The following is a 21945-nucleotide window of genomic DNA, read 5'->3' on the forward strand; positions in this document are numbered from 1 at the left end:
TTGTGTGTAACCTACAAAAGGGACTGACTGAGTGGAGCTGGGACACACCTCACACCAGGAAACAGTTAAATATACAGTAGAGACTTGTGAGAATTTTTAACACAGAGAAAGAAGATATAAAAGACAGTGTGAGGGGAAAAGCGTGGGAAGTATAAGAACGAAGCCAAAGGCAATCCAGAGGGAAGGAGTGCCTAGTGAGACACTGGACTAAGGTGAGAGCTTTTCTCTTGTTCGTAGTCTTCTGACAATACTATCCTCTTTACCACTATAATTAGTTTTATTTTGAATAGATGTAATGCCCATTTGCTGCAATGCAATATTTACCCCAATTGTTGGAAATTTGAAATAATGATTAATGTCAAAACAAGCTGCTTATGTGGGGACACGAAGGGTCTGGACGTGCTTAGGGAGTTTCCAAATGCACAAAGAGTGCATAATATGCACATAGTTGGGAAGAAGATGTAAAACGTGACATGGATCCTAATGGCCTTAAGTACATAGAAGCAAACCACTGTAGAGTTGACCATCTTCGAGAGGGGAGAGAGATTAAGAGAATTAGAAGCAAGTCACTATTCCACTCCCATGAGCAATACAAGGCTCACTGGCCCTCATTCCAGGTCCAAAGCATACATACTAAAAAACTTTTCTTCACAGTCACCTGTCATAAAGGGTTGTCATGTATATACTTAGCACTCAACTAAGAGTAAAAGCAAATATAAAATACATTAGATGTTTCAGTAGCGTCAAACATAATAATGACAACATAAGCAATTTATCAATAACAAATATGTATATAAAGTGTCTCTGACAACAAGTTGTACCTCAAAATACATGACATGGCATGAACTTGATCCTTATCTACATCATGATAAATTATGCAAATAAATGTTGCAGAGTGTGGGAAGCTACTGAATATGGCACAATAATGTGAGCAAAGATATAAACTCAGGCACATGTCTCATGATGCATGTCTTAGTCACATACTTCCCCAGGGCTGTCATATTGGTTGTTTCAGGCCAATGTGTCCATTGTTTCATCAGCTTATTTGCATCATTGAAGTTTACATATTCAAAACCATAACCGGAATATGATGCTCATGTCAGTACATTACTGTCCTCACACAAAAAAAAGCTTAGTCTTAAAATAAGGCCTTAAAATTAAAAAGAAGATTACCATAGTTGCTGGACATAAGTAAAACTCTAAATTTCTAGAAATCTAATATGTTGATGATGCATGTGAGAAAGAGAAAGAAAAATACATCTCAGCAATGTGACGCTCACAATTGATAATAAGAACAAGAAATCCTTTAATAGTCCCGCTATGGGGAAATTTGCAGTGCTGCAGCAGCAGCAAAAATACATACAATAACTAACATTAAGTACTTGGGTGAAGGAACATAAAGAAATGTATAGAAATATTATATAGAAACTAATCCAAAGAAGATGTCAGATGCAGTCATACAAATTCTTCAGGAGCGCCCCCTGCACTCCAAAAGACGTCAGTCTCCTGAACAGATACAATCTACTCTGGCCCTTATTGAATAGCGCACTGGCATGATCAATCCAGTTTATTGTTCAGGTCCTCCATCTATCCTCTGTATTCCCTGTCGTCCTCGTCAGTGATTAGGCCCACAATCAATGAGTCATTAGAGAACTTCTGCAGGTGACAGGAGGCTGAGTGATAGGTATAGCCTGCAGTGTAGAGGGTGAAGAGGAACAGTGCCAGGGCCGTTCCCTGGGGGACCCCTATACCTCAGACACCCGTGTCCAACACACAATCCCAGGATCATCACATACTGGGGTCTGTTGGTCAGGTGGTCCAATATCCAGGATGTGAGGTGCAGATCCACTCCAGAGTGCTCTAGTTTTTCCCTCAGAAGTGCAGGTTGAATGGTGTTGAAAGCACTCTAGAAATCAAAGAACATGATCCTCCAGTGCTCCCAGACTTCTCCAGATGAGAAAGAGCTCTGTGTTGTAGGTAGTTGACAGTGTCATGCACCCTGATGCCCGTCTGATACGCGAACTGCAGCGGGTGCATGAATGGTCTCACCAGGGGGTGGAGATTTCTAAGGATGAGGCGCTCCAATGATCAAACCTGTTGAAGAACGTGTTCAGGTCATTTGCCCTCTTCTGGTCCCCTGCAGCAGATAAACCCATATTTAAAAGAGAGTTGATAGCCATGGGTTAGGTTAAGGTAAGAGAATGCAAATGGTTGACACAATGTTATTTAGTTTCTATCTCTGACAACCCCCCCCCCCCCCCCAAAAAAAACCGACTCTGGTTATGGACTGACCCTCAGGCCGCTCGGTTCTCCACCACCTCAGACTTACCCGAAAATAAGCTCACAGCTCGCCAGTACCAGGAACCACAAGGCCAGAGGACCAGACAACTTTAACCCGAAGTTGTTCCAGGTATTCAAAGAGCAGCTGACATGGGTGTTCACACATCTCTTCAACCTCTAACTGAGGCTGGAAATGGTGGCCAAGATCCTGAAGACATCCTGCAACATCCCTGTGCTCCCAGTGACTTCAGACCTGTGGCTTTAATGTTAAATGTTATGAAAACCTTTAAGAGGATCCTCCTATAGCACATCTGGCATACCAGACTGACGTTGAGGTTCGATGCTGCCATCATCTACCTGCTTCAAAGAGCATACACGCACACCCAGAGAAGCCAAATAGCACCTTGAGGACGTCCAGCCCAGAAGCTCTCTGTGATGCAGGTGAACCGGTACTTCATGAAATGGATCATAGACTACTTCACCAACCAGCTGCAAGACTGGTTGTCAGACAGGTTTGTTTGCACACCTCAGGGAGCAGTCCTGTCCCCATTTCTATTCACCCTTTACACCTCAGACTTCTACTACAACACAGGAACATGCAACTTACAAAAGTTCCCTGAGAACTTCTCCATTGTCAGCTGCATCACAGATAACAAGGAAAAGGAGAACAGAGACCTGGTCAAGAGTTTTGTAGGGTGGTGTGGCATCAGTAAAACCAAGGAGCCGGTGATGGACTTACCACGCAGAAGGAGATCCCCTAACCTTGTTGTGATTAATAGGGAGGGGGTGGAGATAGTGGACAGGTATAAGTGTATGTTGCCAGTGTCATCTTCTTTGCTGTGGTGTACTGGGGAAGTGGCATAAGGAGCTATGGCACAATTGAACTCAGCAAGCCGGTGACGAAGGCAAGCTCTGTGGTGGGGATGTAACAGGACAGTGCTGAGGCAACCTTGTCTTATCTTATCTTATTTATCTTATGAGCATGCTACTGTCTAAACATTTTTTTTTATGATCAGGCCCTGCGTCTTCCCTTAAGATCTCAAAGGAGATTACAACATCTTTCCACCCTGATGCATAAAGAGCCCTTCCTGTAATGCACTGTAGGAACATTAACTGTAAATGTATAACGTTGAAGTACTGTTATTTGCATAACAAGCTCACAACAAGCCTATTGAACCCACACTAACCATGGTGTGTGTGTGTGTGTGTGTGTGTGCGTGCTTGCGTGTGTGTGTGTGTGTCAGATGGAAGACTACTCTGTAACAGTAGCGACTGGTACATCTGAGTATTCCGGTACTAACAACTACATCTTTCTGACCCTGGTGGGAGAGAAAGGGGAGAGTGAACGCACACTGCTTGATAATCCCGGACTGGACTTTTGTCGAGGAGCAGTAAGTAGGGCCTCTTTAGGATTTAAGATGCTTGTGTTAGGATGGTGCCGGCCTGCCTGTGTGTGTCTTGATTTGACTATTAGAGCGTTAGAGCAAGAATCTTCTCTGTTGACAGATCCATGTTAGGACAAATAAAGCTGATCAAGTCTTTTTTTGGTAATTCAGCCTTTACCAGACAACTGTGAAGAAAATATATCTTTATCAGTCAGACACTGCACAGAACCCTCATACTCCCAAAACTCTGGCAATACACAAGCAAAATGTGCTAATATTCGGAGGGCACTGGGAAAGAATGATTAAATGTTTCAGTCAGTGAATCTTTTGGTTTTAATGAAGTATCATTTATAAATGGTTGATTATATACTACTATAAAACCTAACAACAATTATGTTTTTCTCCTCTGTCTTTTTTCATCTGTCAGGCAGACAAGTACAAAGTGACTAGTCCTTCTCCTTTAGGCTCCTTGCTTCTGGTAAGACTGGAGAAACAGAGGTATTGGGTGGAAGACAACTGGTTCTGTCGCTATGTCACAGTGGAGCACTTAGGTGGGGACACAGTGGTTTTCCCCTGTTACCGCTGGCTTATAGGAAACGTCAACGTGGAGATAAGACCGGGAAAAGGTAGGGAAGATTTCCAGCATTCAGAGTAAGCTCCTAATTGTCAGCTGTAAACATATTGTTGAGGAAACCTTTTAGCAAAGCAGCCAACCACTTACTCTGGTTATTAATAGGTGGACCTTTGTCCAGACATTGTGCTATACGGACCCAGACCCATAACTGATACACAACAGTTGTGTAGCCTTCACACATTGGTTTACAGCCCATACTAGACATACTAGACAGACCAATTGCATGCATTGTAAATCATCTCATGTGATGATAATTAATCAAATCTGTGGATTCCGATGAGCACTTCAACTGTGTGTATCTCACTTACTAAGTCAGGGAGAAACAAACAGTGGAGAAAGTAGTATTGCATCAGTTGTTGACTACACACAGATATTGTTAAACTTATATTTCTATACACAATATATTGCACTGAATCACTAGACCAGTGGTTCTCAACCTTTTTTCAGTGACGTACCCCCGTTGAAGAAAAAATTCTGCCGAGTACCCCCTGACCAGCGCAAAGCATTTTTGGTTGAAAGAAAGATGTAATGTGATTTATTAATCCTTGTAACTAGACACATTCAAATTTAAAACTCCATCAATTTCCATAACATTGCTCATTTGTAGTGGTCTCTCTTGAACTATTTGGAAATAAAAAGATGTAAAATAACTAAAGACTTTTATTATTATCTCAATATAAATAACGATTTGTGCACATCAAAAATAATTATCAACTTAAAGTGACCTCTTTTGGGATCATAATAAAGATATGTTCTCAAACTGAACTCATGAACTTAATTATAGCTAAACACTTCTTCCCAAAAAAATTATCATTAACTTAGTTTTAAATAAAAGATTAGCTCAAAAAATTTTTTTTTTATATTTATCATCTTAAAATATCTTCTTTAAGGATCGAAAAGATTACTGACAGGTAGCTTGTTTCCGCTTGCTTCTGGGAGGCTTTTTGCATCGTGTCTTGAGATGACCTGAATTCAGAAAGTTTCCTCTTAAAAAACTCAGGTGGCTTAGCAACATGACTTTCATGTTTGGACATACATGACATAAGTAAAAATAAATATATAAATAAATGTATAAATAAATACATAAATAAATAAATAAATGAATAAATAAAAATGGAAACTAGGGCTACGTTGTAGCACTTGCGGGCCCGAGCACCCGCACGTTGAAGCCTGTTGCGGTCGGTGGAGAGAGCGATCGATGACCAAGCGCACATCATCGATCGAGCATGCACTTCTCCACGTTGCATGCGTTTTGCGCTCTGCGGCAGTAGGTTTGCCAGTAGGTGGCGCCATCACTATTATTACGCACAGACATATAGATCTGTTCAAGTAGGCGCTCTGATGTAGCATGAGAAATTTTGTGTCAATTGGACAATGTTTCCGCAACTTAATTTTCACACTGATCAATAGGTGGCGCTATGATCCTGAACTAATATTCATATATGGAGCTGTTCCATTCAGGATTGTGATCATAGGTCAGTAGTTTGGAGCCGGTTGGATAATGCAGAGTGGATTAACAAAGTACTTCCTGTTTCCTGGCGAATCAGTAGGTGGCGCTATGACACTGAGGAAATATTGACACATAGAGCTGTTCAGGCTTGGACTCTGACCATGTGACAGAAGTTTTGTAGTGATAGGACAATGCACAGTGGAGTTATGATAACATCGTGTCCTTTGGCGAAGGAAAATCCTTCGCCGCACATCAATGTTTACACGGTTTGAGGAAACGTCACAATTCTGACCATGATCTAATGACTTGACTGATCTGATTTGAGCTGTATATTGTAAATCAGCCAGGAGCAGTTCATCAAAGTATAAAACATGTCACTTCCTGTAGCCACCAGGGGGCGCTGTGATTTCAAGTCATAATTTCTGTGTAGATGTCATCAGGATGGCACCCTTGTCTTACATGTCTAGTTTGGACTCGATTGGACAATGTATGTCCGAGATACAGAACCTCGTGTTTTGATGGCGTTTAATCAAACTCAAGACGCCACGCCACGGTCACACGGTGTGACGAAAGGTCAATCTCTTAATCACTTTTTATCTCCATCTTGTTGTGATGGCACTGATCTTAATTTGAAGTTAATCTGATGAAAGCCCTGGGACAAGTGCATCAAGTAAAAATTTGGAATATGGAAAAAAAATGGCCACTTAATCCAAAATGGCGGCCTCCCTGTTTGGTCAAGCATACCTATCCAAGATATTTTTTTGTTTGTTATGAAACGACACATGTCCCGATAGATTTGTATAAATGTCGGCCATCGTAGTGCCGGGGTTGCCCTATAGGGGGCGCTGGTCAGTTTTTTTGCCACGCCCATTTCTTAAAACCATATGAATATCTTCAGGGGGGGGCTGTTGTTACACACATGTAGTTTGAGAGAGATAGAATCATGAACACTGAAGTTACAGCAATTTCGTGTTTCTGGGCGAGTTGATGAACTTTAATGCCACGCCATTCATATGGCGTTTGACGAAAAGTCACGGTAATCTTATGTCTTCATTGTCAATGTCTTGGGACCCATTTGATACAGTTTGACATGGTTGAGGTCAGTGAGTGAGGAGAAATTCATCCAAGTGTAAGACAAGCAAAAAACAAGACATTTCCTGTTGCCACCAGGGGGCGCTGCGGTTTTAAGTCATCATTTATGCATAGATGTCATCAGGCGGGGACTATTGTCTTACATGTCTAGTTTGGACTTGATTGGAACATGTATGTCCGAGATACAGACAGTGGAAACACAGAGTTTCTCTGGTCACATCTGCTCAGAGATCAGCGTCTTCATGATCAGAGCAGAGGCTGCAGGTGGTTTGTACCGAGCTGGAGTTTCTGTTTCCTCCTCCTCTCAGGTCGATCATTGTGCTCAGTAGAACAGGAGACGTGACGCTCACAGTCAGGACTACTGACAGCTAAATCATCCCAATAAAAAATAACCTTAACTAACCCTCTGAACTTGAACTAGTTCATTTTAAGTGTGAACTGGCTCAACGCTGCAAACAGCTACTGGACACCAGCATTGAAAGGCAGAAGTAGTAGGGCTGGATCATTACACTCCTGTGACCAATCCTGCATGAGACTGCGGTTAGGCCCGCCTTTCTCATTAGCATAAGGACACTGCAAATGCAAAGGAAATGTATCAGGGAAAAAATAAATGTTAAAATATATTTAAGACATTTCTTTTGACATTTCTTTTGGTATTAACATATTTATTTATTTATTTCTGTATTTATTTATTTATTTCCATTTTTATTTATTCATTTATTTATTTATTTCTGTATTTATTTATACATTTATTTATTTTTACTTATGTCATGTATGGTCCTTCATAAAAAGGCACAAGCTCTCACGGTGTTGTTTAGGGAAGGCTCTCTGCTCTGGTTTCGCCTTCTTTGGCACTTGTCCCTCCGTGTTTCAGCAGTATTGCTGCTGCACTTCAACTCGACTCCATTGTTGAAGTTTTCAAGGCAGGTGATGACAGGCGATGACAGGTGGCGTGTGCCAGGCTGGGTCAAACCATCGGTATGGGGGAGATTCTGTTTTTTTAGGATAATTAAATTGAAAAGCCTACTGAATATAAAATTTAGTTCATAAACTTACACATATTAAATTGAATATTTGTAAGTAACAATTTTTCAAGGGTTTTTGAATGGATGCTAATTTTAAATATAAAAAAAATTAATCCCAAGTACCCCCTGGAGTACCTTCAAGTACCCCCAGGGGTACGCGTACCCCCATTTGAGAATCACTGATTTACACTATACATAATATATACTGGCATATACAGTACTGTGTGAGGATTGTCCAAAATTCCTCAACACTAAGGTAATAATGCTTCACAACTTAAGATATGTCCCTAACATCCTCTGGTGGCCACTAATATCCGATGACATCAACTGGCTGTAGGCATTCATTATAGAACATACAAGGGATATTCTCCATCTCGTCCTACATTCTAAAATGGGACATGGTTCAGTTAAAAAGGCACATAGGTTTTGAATAATAAAAAATTGGGTTTGCACAGTACAAGCTGCGACTCTTGGGGTGTCTCACTGACAGCAGCAGAGAGAGGGTCCATGAATAACGCTGTCAGTGGCTGCATGGCGTGAAATTCTTGGAAGCTGTCGTTTAACTGCTGCTGCAGTGTTTCGATATTAGCTCTCTACTTGTGAATTGTTTTGTCACATTGAGCGACACATGTATTCAAAGGCAGGAAAGTGTGCCAAATATGGACAAAATGATCAAAAGCCCTCTTTGAAAAAGGCTAGTTTACGATGAAATACGATCATGTGGGCGTTAAGTTCTGACACAGTTTGTCCCCTCCTCTTCAGGTGATTAGGAAGCGAGGTAATGTCCACAAGGAAGGCCGAATGCAGAGAAAATCTGTATCCCCGAGTTTTCTGCAGTAAGCATCTGTATCACATTGAATGCTGTTCTCCAAAAACTCTGGGATTCTGTGCGTCTCTAAACACTAATTCCCACCCCATCTAATTTCGGTGTGCATTTGTGTGCCGGGCCAATCCGGTTCATTTTTCTTGTATGGCTGGTGCGCCATCTATTAAAACAACTGACAGCTTGCAAAGACAACAAATTTAATATCCTCTCGCACTTCATATGAACTGTCTATAGCTCTTGTGAATATGAGTAGCTGGCTAACATCCGTCCCATCTGAACTCTCATCCAATGCTATGGAGAAGTACTTGGAGTCATGCATGACTTGTTTTAGCTTCCCCTTCCACATGATTTAGATAGTCAAAAATTCTCTGCATCAATTTGCGACCGGACAGAGAAACATTTTAAAGTTTTTAGCCATGTTATCGTCTCCAGAAGCTTTAGCCATCTCCACTGTACATCGCCTCACCATTTCTTCATCTGACAAGGGCTTCTTTGCTTAAGAGAGGTCAAGTTTGCTTCCAACATCATTGTAACCACCAATTTATTGATATTTGGAAATTGACTCTGAAAAGAAAGATGATATGTTAACATCTAGTGTAAAGGCTTAGTCCCTCTAGGTCTGACCTGTTGGTAAAAGTGCATTTTCTTGTCTCCACAGCTAAGAAACTCAGGGATGAGTCCATAGCTCAGCTGCTGGCACATAGGAGGACAGAACTGCAGGAGAGACAGAAGATTTACAGGTATTACAAAAAAAAACACGAGGACAGAGTTTCACTTTACAGAATTAATGTTTTCAAAGATTATTTTTATTAATAATTGTATAATGTTGAGTTTTCCTGTGTTAGATGGCAAACATGGGCTCCAGGGGTTCCCAGATGTATTGACGCTAAAACAGAGGCAGATTTACCGCAAGACAGCCGCTTTGAAAATGAAAAGAGAAGCGACTTTGAACATTCCTTGCAATATGCGTAGGTGGCACACAAACATGCAGATATACACACACACACACATCCTCTCAGCTGTACATCGTGTCTGATGATGACGTTTCCTTCGTGAATGGGGGTAGGTGGGATGCGGTCAGCGCTGTTGTCATTGGTGTCACTTAATGTAGCATGGATTCTGTTTAGAGGATTACACATAAACTGCCTACTGATGCCAATGGGCATAACTTTCGGCCCTCCCCTGTTTACCTGCCAGGCCAATCTGTCTATTGCCAGTAGCACAAGATGCACAGGATTTATGTTGCATCTTCTCAGAAGGTCTCTGATTTAGCACTTATAGCGTTTCTTTATGTCTCCATGCCAGTGACAGCCAGTGGCAAGAGGCATTATGTTTTTGGGTTGCCTGTCTGTTAATCCGTCTGTTCATCCATGCCCTTTGCATGATCAAAATAAATTTTCATCTGATTCTGAAGACATGGAGGAGAAACCATGTGATGTCGGAATCCAGACAGATTTGATTTCTCACAATGTAACTGTATATTCAGATCTGCATCACAGCAATGTGATGAATGTCAGGTGCACATATACCTTTTCTTCTCATCAGTTTGCTGGAGTTGTCTCTGAAAAAGTTGGTCATCATGTTTGGAAAGTCCTGGAGTGACCTGGATGATTTCAAACAGATCTTCTGGAAGCTGAGAAGCCCAATTGCTGGTTGGTAAAGATGCACCCAAAAAACTAATTTCAAAACCTTTTAAAATGCAAGGGCTGGGCTGTGTCACGCAGTGCACTACAATTATATTAAATTCTACAAATTAAATCCAAATTCAAAACATGTCATCTATGCCACATCCAAGCCAAAATCTAATGACAACACAGAAAATATGGTGTATTAGGTTTAACTTTTGTCAAGAAAAGGGTAGCCAAGCCATGTCAATACTAAATACAAAGCCTTTATGAGATAAGATAAGATAAGATTTTCAAGAGAATAAGCCAACAGTTACCTTGAGTGAACAACAACATTTTGCCAATGAAGATGAGAACAGGATTGGTGGAGAAACATCTTTGCAATCAGGCACAAAGCTGGTATTCTGCCCTACTTCTAGATGAGCTTATATTCCAACACGCTCTATTTCACAAAGGCAAAGAGGGTATCTGAAGCCACTCTCTTAAAAACTGTAATATGAGTCTTGGCCATAGATGCTGTACGAAAGCCTCAGGAATGTTAGTGCTAACAAAATAATTGTTAATATAAGCTGCTAAATCTGTGTATACTTGATGCAAAATGACACTACTTTAAACACATTGATCTTGAAATGAAAGAAACATCCAGATTCGAATTTCACACCCAGTGTATGTTTTTGTGTCAGAGTACTGTATGGAGCACTGGAAGGAGGACTGGTTCTTTGGATACCAGTGTTTGAATGGCTCCAACCCAAGGATGATCCAGAGGTGCAATAAACTGCCAGATAACTTCCCTGTCACATCAGACATGGTGCAGCGCTCCATGGCGCCCAGAACCAACATGGACAAAGAACTCAAGGTGGGGAAATGCATTTATAAAGTTATGATGTTAAGTTATGACTCAAATTCGCTCAATTATCTTTCACTGTGGCTTCCCTGTCTCATGTCCAGGAAGGAAACATCTACTTGTTAGACTATGCCATCCTTGATGGAATTCCCACAAACACAATCAAGGATAAACCTCAGTACATTGCCGCTCCGCTCTGTCTCCTGTACCAACACCCAGATAATGGGCTCATACCTATTGCTATACAGGTATATAACTCACTCTTATTATGCTCATAGACCATGAGTGAAATACTGAATTAATTCAATGTGTCACTGATGTGCATGCAAACAATCATACATGCAGTTTCTATTCAGTAAAAGTTGATTTGCTTTATTGTTGTGACAGCAACAATTGTCTGCCAATTCTTATAATTCAGTTTTAATGAAAGGCTTAGAATATAAAAAAAGTTAAAGAAACCACATGATTGTGGAACAATAAAGAAAGGCTGTATGGCTGTTGCTACTTTTTTTAAATGATGCTTGGTCATGGTGGTGACTTATATATGAACTAAATATGGTATTAGAATTTTTTTTATGCTTAAGATCCCTTTCTTAGTGGTTCATGTCAGCTTGCCAAAGTTGCCCTTCCTCGTCTACAGTTGGAGCAGACTCCAGGCCTGAACACACCCATATTCCTTCCCAGAGACCCGCCTCTTTCTTGGCTGTTAGCTAAGATATGGGTGCGTCACGCTGAGTTCCAGGTGTTCCAGGTGCTGTCTCACCTACTCAGGACTCACCTGGTGATAGAGGTGTTTTGTGTGGCTACTCTGAGACAGCTGCCTGCTGTACACCCTATATATAAGGTAAACTACCACACAAGTCATATTATCTAACACTGCAACCCTTTCAGTCAGACCATGTTGAGGTTCTGGGGATAGAGTTAAGCTTACAATCATGTTACAATAAGAAGAACCTGACCTTTATTTGACAGAATCTTATATTTGAAGGAGACAATATTTCCAATCTCTGATCTGTGGTTGAGACAAACTAAAACCTTGCTGCTACACTATAACAAAGTACTGCTAAGGTAACTTTTACTTTTATCAATTGTATTATTGTTGAGGGTTAAAGGCAGATGATATTGCGCTTTGTTAAGCCCTATGAGACACATTGTGATTTATGAATGTGGATTATTTTTTCATTCTCTAGCTAACAAACATTTTCTCTCATCCCACTGTAGCTCCTGGCCCCTCATCTGCGCTACACTCTCGAGATCAACACTAGGGGGCGCAGTCAGCTTATCTCTGCTGATGGCATCTTTAAACGGGTGTGGCACATTTATGATTTTTTGGTTATATCTTATTAGATGTTGCCTTGATGTACCTTTCAAGAGACTTTTATAGTCACCATGATGCCAGCCACATAACAGTCACATTAATAATCTTGGATTTCACGTGTACAGTAAACAAAGTGAAAATACACTCTCAAGCTGTGTTAAACAATCTTTTGATGACATCATTATGGTTGTCATCATTGGTTTGACGATCATGTTTTTGTGTAGGTCGTGTCCACAGGTGGTGATGGCGTGTTGGTTCTGGCTCAGAGGGAGTTTAAGATGCTGACCTACCGCTCCCTCCAGCCCTACAATGACTTCAGTGACAGAGGAGTGTCCCAGCTCCCAGACTATTTCTATAGAGAACACAGTCTGATGTTGTGGGAGGCCATACACAGGTGGACACTGCTGTTTGGTCAGCTTGATTCTTAAAAAGACTAAGGAAACACAGGGATCAAATGTAAAAGTCAAGAGAGAGATAGAGCAGTGGTTCCCAAACTTTTTACAGTCCCATACCCTTCAGACATTCAATCTCCAGCTATGTAACCCCACCCCCGAAATTCCGACGAGGGAGCTAACTGTTGTGCCAATGTTTTGACTAGGGATGGGCATTCGATTAAATTGTCTTAATCGATTGTCAAGAGAATTAACGATTGATTTTTTTATTAAACATTAATATTTTTATATTAAAATTCACTATTGATAGGCTATATTAAAATGCAGTGAAAATATAAAAAACACAGCGCGTTTCCTCATTGAGATCTTTATTACAAGACAAACAACTCTTGTGGCAGTTAAACAGGATCCGTTCACTGGTTAAACTTGAAAATATGAGCTGCTGTAACTTAAGCCCCGATGAGAGAGCAGCAGCTAGCTACTGAGAGCTAGCTCGTTTTGACGGTTCTTGACATCTCAGTCCGGTTGTTGTCACGTCCTCATTCAAGGAAACCCGGACAGCGAGGGTCTGGGTGAGGGGTTCCGGGAGTGAGGAAGTGACAACAACCGACTGAGAGATCGAGAACCGTCAAATCTAGCTAGTTCTCGGAGGCTAGCTGCTGCTCTCTCACCTCAGATGCTAACATCCTCAGTGTGATGCGTTCCAAGAAACTCCTCAGGCGCTCATGGTGACGTATAGCTTTGCAGTGTTGGCAGTGAACGCAACAGAATTACGTCGATGACAAAATAATGTCATCGACGAAATTATTTCGCTGAATATGGGTATACATGAGTATTTTTGGCATTGCGAACGGGCTAGTCAGACTATTTAATATTGCATGACTATTTATAGCTCAGTTTGAAAATGTAATGGGCTTTTTCACTTTGAAAACGCCTATAAAATGTTCTCCCCACGTACCCCCTGAACCACTTTGCGTACCCCTGGGGGTACATGTACCCCAGTTTGGGAACCGATGAGATAGAGATAAGACAAAAACATTATGGTTAAGCCAATGACACACAAACCATTAAAATGCCCATGTCTTCATCAAACATTCACAGTGCTGGGGCAAATTAGTGAGTAAACCCTTGGATTTAAAACATGGTAAAACCTCCTTTGGCAGCAATTACCTTAAGCAAGCCCTTCTGGTACCAGCGGATAAGACCTGCACAACGTTTGGAGGAACTTTTCACCATTCTTCCTTACAGAAAGGCTTCAATTCAGGAATATTCTAAGGAAGTCTGGTGTGAATGGCTTTCTTGAGGTTATTAAACAGCATTTCTATTGGTTTAAGCTCTGACGCCAAATGTTGTTTTTCCATTTTAAAAGTCATTCTAACGTGGTCTTACTTCGATGTTTCTGGTCATTGTCATGCTAAATCATCCAATTTATACTGAGCTTCAGCTTGCCGACAGCCACCCTGACATTATCGTGTAAGATGACATCAAGCAGTGCACTGCATTGCACATAGATGCGCTGTATAGATGTGTGTATGAATGGGTGATTGTAAAACTCTACTGAAAAGCGCTTTGAGTGGTCATCAAGACTAGAAAATCATCCCCTTTTACCTTCAAGTTCTGCCATGGACACACTGCCTGTTCAACGTTTTGTTGTTAATTGATTCATGAACAGTTCCAATGATTCCTTCAGAACTTAAGCTGTTACTCTAGGGTTCTTTTTTACCTCACCGACAATTCTGCATTGTGATTAGCCACATTATCCACAATACCAAATTGTCTCCATGTATAGACAACTATCTATATCAGTCCACTAACTGATGGATATCTTAAGTCTTAATGTATAACCCTTTCCTGCTTTATGCAAGTCAACTACTCTTGATTGTAGAGCTTCTGATATCTTCTTTTTGCATGGCATGGTGCTAATCAGCTGAGGCTTCTTGTGAATAGCAAGCTCAAAATGTTTGAGTGGTTTTTATTATAAGTCAAAGTAACACCTACAAATTTGTGTTATTGATTGGACTCCATGTTTGCCAACATCTGACGCCAATAAGCTTTTACTGAAGACATTAGTCTAGGGGTTCACATACTATTCCCACAAAACCCACACTGTGAATACTTGAATGATGTACTCAGTATGGAGAAAACTATAATATAATTGGTGTGTTATTAGTTAAAACAGATTGTGTGTTGTTCGTTTTTGTAACATGTTCAATTATACATAAATGCTGGTAATTTCAAATGTTTACCTGCCATGGTATATTATAGAGCATGAATTCCAGTGCTCATATAGCACCGTAGCCATTTTATTGCAGAATTGTGAATAATGACACACTAAAGATTTAGCTATTTGATTGTATTTTCAAACATTTCACCAGATTTAAGGAGATTGGGAAAAATAGCTCCAGACATCATTCGGCTATTTTAAAGGCAATAATCATAATGACCTCCAATATCAATAACACTGGAATAAAACTTTGTGGCTGTGAATTGTAATTTATGATTAACAACAATAGCAGATGTTGGAGGGAATAACAATTATAATCATCGCTGGTCGATTAAAATCATTTTTGCTCCCTTGACACTTTAACATTAAACACCATCACTAATCAGAAGTTAGACAGGGGACAGTTCTTCCATGCTCACTTAGGCAGCGTAGACACATGTTAGCATTGGCACCAAAATTATAAATTTTTCTTTATAGTTCTATATTTGCATGATGTTTCCAAAGTCGAAGAGTAATCGTGTTAAATAATCATGATTACAATATTGACCAAAAATAATCTGGAATATAATTTTTGTCATAATCGAGCATCTCTCTGTGGTGCTATAATTATGATGCATTTTGGCATGTAAATGTGGTCGTGCTAGGTATTCACACTTGTTAAGTATTGTGCATATTGGATAATGTATACTCAAATCAGGTATGATGGTGATGATGTAAAACGTACAATTAGCACAACTTTTCAAAACAAAAATGTGATGAATTGTAAAAACTCGACATCAACCTTCTAGGAGGATTTCATTAATCCTCCTAGAAGGTTGACATGGCAAATGTTGTACATAATATAGGGGGAGTGCACTTTGGGAATTGGTTTTGTGATTTGAGGTCAGATATGAATCACAATGAGTAATAATTAAATGTAACCGTATTTCAGTTTTGTCTCTGGTATGGTGAGCCTGTACTACCAGTCAGATCGTGATGTGACGGAGGATACGGAGCTCCAAGCATGGATCGGAGACATAACACAGAAGGGGATGGCAGAGCTCCCCAGCTTTGGTGAATCATTCATATCTTGTTATTTAGCCTGGTATAGCACAGTCCTACTATTTTCAAAGACTGTCCAAAATTTTGACCAAACAGAAAAACAAAAACACTTGGACCTGGCAAGGGCCCTTTTAGCCCCAGCATGTTTAGCTAAGCTCACCATGTTGTCAGCCAATAGCAAGGCATTTTATGTAACTGCAATTGTACATGGTAGGAAAAATATCAGAGGAATTCATCTATATCTATTTATATATTTATATATATAGATATATACATCAATTGCTTGCTTTGCCTGTTGCAACGCCCTCTTTTCTTTATATATATATATATATATATCTTAAAATGCTTTAAATGCTGTTGATCATGGATTTGTTTCAGGTCTGCCAAATAAGCTCAGCACCAGAGAGGAACTGTCCAACCTGCTTGCAGTGGTCATCTTCACCAGTACAGTCCAGCATGCTGCTACTAACAACGGGCAGGTACTGGCATTCCCACACCTTATGGTAATGGTCTGTATTTGACCACTCAAAGCGCTTTACAGTATAGTTTATTGACATTCATCAACTCATACAATATGTTTATGGGCAGCACTTTATCTATGAGGGGCATTTCAGGTGGGTTCAATGTCTTGCCCAAGAATACTTCGGCATGCAGATGGGGAAAACTTCGATTGAACGGTCAACCTTCTGGTTGGAGGATGACCGTTCTCTCCCCTCAGCCACAGCTGCCCACTATAAGTATTGTTGTGGTTTTTGTTAATGCGCTGAAATGCTCAAAGCTGGTGACTTACTGTTGACGGTCGAAAAACTCAACCGTCTATTGCACTTACTTTGAAAAAAATGTGAATGAACTTGAATGTCTCATCATTAATGTTAAGTATGAGCCTGCCTTTTCTTTTAGTTTGACTGGTGTTCCTGGGTCCCCAATACTCCCTGCACCATGAGACAACCCCCACCGACTGAAAAGAGTGCGGTTACCATGGAGATGATCATGGCCTCCCTTCCTGATGTCAGCCAGTCCTGTTTGCAGATGGCTATCACATGGCATCTGGGGCGAGCACAACCAGATGCTGTGAGTCCAACTCTGTCTGGTTTGCATGGTGATGGACAGTACACTCATTAATGAATTTCTAAATTGAATAAGCTGTATTGAGTCTATATGTTGAATCACCCAAATAACAATCACTTTTCTTCCAGTAGTTTTAATCTAGACACAGTTGATTTCCTTTGTCCAGGTTTTTAGATCTCTCAGATTTCTTCCTCCACCTTTGTGGTGCTCAATAATGTATATGTATAAACCTAACCCTAGCCTGTGGTTACATACTAACCATACTACTAGGTTTTAATTTAATTTTAAATTAATTTCTAAGGGATAATCCAATAACAAAGCCCCTTTTGAGGGGAACTGAGGGTCAAATTTTTCAGTTTCTATGTCATTGGCTTTGCATCTACCACGACTGTTGTGTCCAATAGCACCTATTTCTGAAAAGTATGTTCTTAGAATCGATAAATTATATTAACATGAATCAAATTTTCAAACAACATTACCTCTAATGTAGAAAACACATTTCAATTATGCTGTAATTTGTCAGTAGAATTGTTGACTTAACCTGACAGTGATTGATTTCCACCCTCATTAGTTTATCTTTCTACAGCAGTCCCCTTATTTCTTCTGCCTAGATTCCTTTGGGCCGATACACAGAGGAGCACTTCACTGAAGCACAAGCTGTGGAGCTGATCAGTGGGTTCAGAAAAGAGTTGGAGAAGATCGAAGCTAACATCCTGAGTCAGAATGACGGACTGGAGCTGCAGTACCTTTTCCTCCTGCCTAGCCGCATCGAAAACAGCATCACTATATAGATTTACAGACTACTCTGTGCATTATCTGTTTTTATGTTGACATATTTGTTTTTTTCATCGACCTTTTAAAAAAGGTATTCAATACTGTGAAGAAAGTAATTAATTACAAACAAGCAATGATTGTTGTGCCCCCGCAGTCTACGTACGTGGAGGTGTGCTGCGGCTGCAGTGTAGTTGTTCGAGGTTGGTTGACATGGCTTGGTACTGCATTATGCATTTGCACAGTCCATAAATGAGTTGAATGTTACAATCTGTTACAGCGTGCATCCTGTGGCTTGTAGGTGGTGCTATGATATTTGTTGAATTTTGGCATGTAATAGGGGTCCCAACAGGTCTCCAAAAATGTTAAATAAGTATTGTGCAGTTTGGACAAGTAGTCAAATTAGTGGAACTTCTTGTTTCATAGTCAAATTGCCACGGGCATGCTGTTAAAGGAAAACTTGCATTTAGCACAACTTCGTCGAGTCAGTTTGTTTGCAATAACCAAAATTGAAGTTGTTATGATTATTCTCTTGTATTAGTTCATTAAAGTAGAATCTCTGCAAATATCAAAAAACTATAGGGCAAAAACTGTAGGTTGTAACTGCTCATTACAATCAACCAACCAACATCGCAACAAAAATGCTCATCTTGATATGTTCAACACGGGACTCTTATAAAACATGCGAAGTTCAGTGCAGATTGGATAATTTACACTACGCTGCTATTGCCCTTACACAAGTACAACAATTTTGACATAAATCTCCCAACAAATAAATGCATTTTCTCTCAATTTCAAGGTCAACGTTTCAATAGTTTTCTATCACTTTTCTTTTACAGGCAAGTTAAGCAAGGATATTGTAATTTCTCACTCTTTCTTAAACATGTCAAAGCCCTAATAGTTAGTAGTTTGGGACACTATTATGATAGAATAGAACAGCATGCCTTTATTAACATCACACAGCAGAAATGTAGTGCAACTCCTCAGTGGCAGGCCCTACATACATAAAACAAGGGAATTATACATATACCCAATAATTTGTATTCATTTTGGTCAAACGCACAATAGACGCTGCACTTTAGGGGGCGCTATCAATTGAACATGCCCATGCACGATTATCATTTGACATCTGAATTTCCTGCACAGTTTTTGCTAAATTTATATTAGTTCAGACTGCCAAATATGCAATTCGTTACTAGGATAAATTATTAGAAAAATAGGGTCCTTGCTGAGGCACATGTGAGGGATCCCTCTCTCAGGACAGACAGAAGTGCAATAGATATCAGGTGTAAAGGAGAACATCATCAAGACTCAAGTTTTTAGCAGCATTGATGAGGGTTAACATTTTGAAGGATAACTTCAATACTATATATCAAGCAGTCCTGCTGCAATAATAGTCTATGGTCAGCAGCCAGCAAGATCCCGATCCGCCACTCAGAACGGATGCCACTATAGTCCAGAAGACATTGTCCACCGCCGCTTATCAGGATCCATCATCAGCCGCCGCCTCGTCGTGTAACACCACCACCATCCGATGCCAACGCGACACAGGATCCGCCATTACCACCACGATCAGCCCGCACGATATAGAATCCGCATTGATTGATTGATATCCAGTAATCCAACCTTGTGCCTAATAAACCATTATCTACAGTGCATTATCTTCTTGCTTTTCTTAAGGGCTAACTCAAAGATTCCTGCTTGTACAAAGTTATAGAAGGAGGCTTAAATTAACAATGAAGTATTCTGGATGAATCAATGTTAATGTGATGCTTTCTATCACTTGATGACATGTTTCAGTTAAAGATATGCCATACAGCAGACAGAGGGTTTGGTTGGGCATAAGACTTGGTGGACACCCTGGTCAGAATGACTGATCACATTGACAGGTGGAATATGTTTGGACAGTCGAAAGAATGGAATCATTTGATGTAATGACTAACTAAAATGAAAGTTCTCTCATATATCTACTCACCACCATACCGATGGAGGGATGAGTGAAGTGTTTGAGTCCTAAAAACACTTTTGCAGTTTCAAGGGTAACCAGCCTTTAGCCCAGATGACCGCTTCTTCAGATGTAATAAAACAACAAAAAAAACACAACATGCCTCCCTACTGCCCATGTGGTGTCATCCAAGCCCGATATTAATTTTTGACTCGAAAATAGTTAATTTACACTGTTTCAAGGCTAAATGTCCGCTACTGGAAATAATGAAGCTAGCGGACATAGCAACACAATGGTGTGCTCTTGGGTACGTGACACACCTCGTAGGAAGATATCACAGGAAAATATAGGCTAAAAACATGGTGAAAACTTGGATTAAATCACACAAGCGGTATGGAGTTATGTTCTTCTCTGTTTTCTGTTGTTTTATTATGCCTGAAGAAGTGGTCACAACTGACCTCAATTGTATTGGATTTGGCTGCAACACTGTTTATCCCTTAGATTCCAAAAGTGTTTGTGGACTCAAACACCTCACCCATCCTTACATTGGCATAGTGGCGAGTAAATAATGAGTGAATTTCATTTTTCGGTGAAATTAATCCCTGTAAGACCAGCAACATTGACATTACAAAGATGAATTTCTTTGAGATTGTCCCTTACCTCTTCCCATGTAAGTCTTGTTATCCCAAGGAGATGAACTGTTGCCTTTACTATCAGCTGGATCTTTTGCATTTTACATTCCACCACAGCTGTACTATGAATTACTCCTACAATAAGTATCACCAGCTTTTTATTCTCAACCATTAAGCTTTCTTTTGAGAACTCACTAAATTCCCCTATTGGTACATGGATGTACGTTTTGAGCTCAGCTTAAAACACCTTCACCATTCTAACTTTCTGTATCTCTACAACCAATTTCATCACCGCTTATCCTCTGTAGAAATTTAAAGCGCTATCAGCATCACAACATTTCTGTGGTTTCCTCAGGAGCATGCACATCAGTGTTGTTCTCTGCACCTTGAAGCTACATGCCCAAACTTCTGAAACGCAACAATGACCATGGTACACAATATAACTAACCCCAAAATTCCTTTTTTAGGAACCGCCTCCCCTTAAAACTCTATCCACATTGTCTCAGTGTCTTTCCTTGTCCCATTCACCTTCAACCTCGTACTTTGGACATTCGTTCATCATTCCCCCTTTCAAGTAATTTCTTAACTCCCCACTGCATATATTAAGAGGTACACCAGAGATGACCCCTCTTCAACCCTCTGCCCCACTTGTTCCTCCTACTCTGCTTGGCCTTACCACTTCAATCCCACCAATTTCTTATGCAAACACTTACTTTACACTTAATATTAATTGACACTAGTTTGTAAAAATCTATTTTAATTTATATTGACCATGATTTCATGTATAAAAGCAACAAAAGGGTGAAACATTCAATGGGGGGAGAACACGTTTTATAGGCATTGTAGCTCCATCGAGGCCAGTGTTGTTCTTCCTGCGCCAGCTTAGGAAGCACAACCTGCCTCAAGAGCTGCTGATCCCATTCTACTCTGCAGTCATTGAGTCTGTTCTCTGCACATCCATAACTGTCTGGTTTGGATCGGCCACCGAATTGGATAAAAATAGACGACAACGGACAGTCAGGTCTGCAGGAAAGATCATCGGTACCAACCTGCCCACCATCCAGGACCTGTACACATCCAGAGTCAGGAAACGGGCAGGAAAAATCACTGCAGACCCCTCTCACCCTTGACACAACCTTTTCAAACTCCTCCCCTCTGGTGTCAAAACCACCAGACACAAAAACAGTTTCTTTCCCCTCGCCGTCTCACTTCTGAACAGCCATTCCACTGTGGCACTGTGCAATAACTCTGGATCCTTATAATAACCACTGTAGAGTTACTCCCGAAATTATATTATATTATATATAATATATATTATAATTATATTTAATTATGTTTACTTATTTCACCTTCACTGGATCATTTTAATATGCACACCTGCACTTCTTTTCTT

General features: G+C 40.3%; 1 protein-coding gene across 1 annotated transcript; it reads left to right on the top strand.

Moving 5' to 3' along the window:
• Positions 1–18773, top strand: alox12 (arachidonate 12-lipoxygenase). The gene is made up of 15 exons (XM_062384269.1): positions 1–212; positions 3525–3671; positions 4093–4291; positions 9351–9432; positions 9538–9660; positions 10238–10344; positions 11001–11173; positions 11266–11409; positions 11802–12005; positions 12383–12469; positions 12704–12873; positions 16027–16148; positions 16515–16615; positions 17037–17207; positions 17816–18773. The coding sequence occupies exons 2-15, from the start codon at positions 3525–3527 to the stop codon at positions 17993–17995; spliced, it is 2010 nt and encodes a 669-aa protein (XP_062240253.1). The 5' UTR covers positions 1–212; the 3' UTR covers positions 17996–18773.
• The last annotated feature ends 3172 nt before the right edge of the window (positions 18774–21945 follow it).

Source organism: Platichthys flesus, chromosome 24, assembly GCF_949316205.1.
Source record: "Platichthys flesus chromosome 24, fPlaFle2.1, whole genome shotgun sequence".
NCBI lineage: Eukaryota > Metazoa > Chordata > Actinopteri > Pleuronectiformes > Pleuronectidae > Platichthys > Platichthys flesus.

Coding starts and splice junctions, on each gene's coding strand:
- alox12 (XM_062384269.1), top strand. CDS start 3,525: ATGGAAGACTACTCTGTAACAGTAGCGACTGGTACATCTGAGTATTCC. Junction 11,174..11,265: donor ACATGGACAAAGAACTCAAG/GTGGGGAAATGC, acceptor TCTCATGTCCAG/GAAGGAAACATCTACTTGTT. Junction 12,874..16,026: donor TTGTGGGAGGCCATACACAG/GTGGACACTGCT, acceptor ACCGTATTTCAG/TTTTGTCTCTGGTATGGTGA.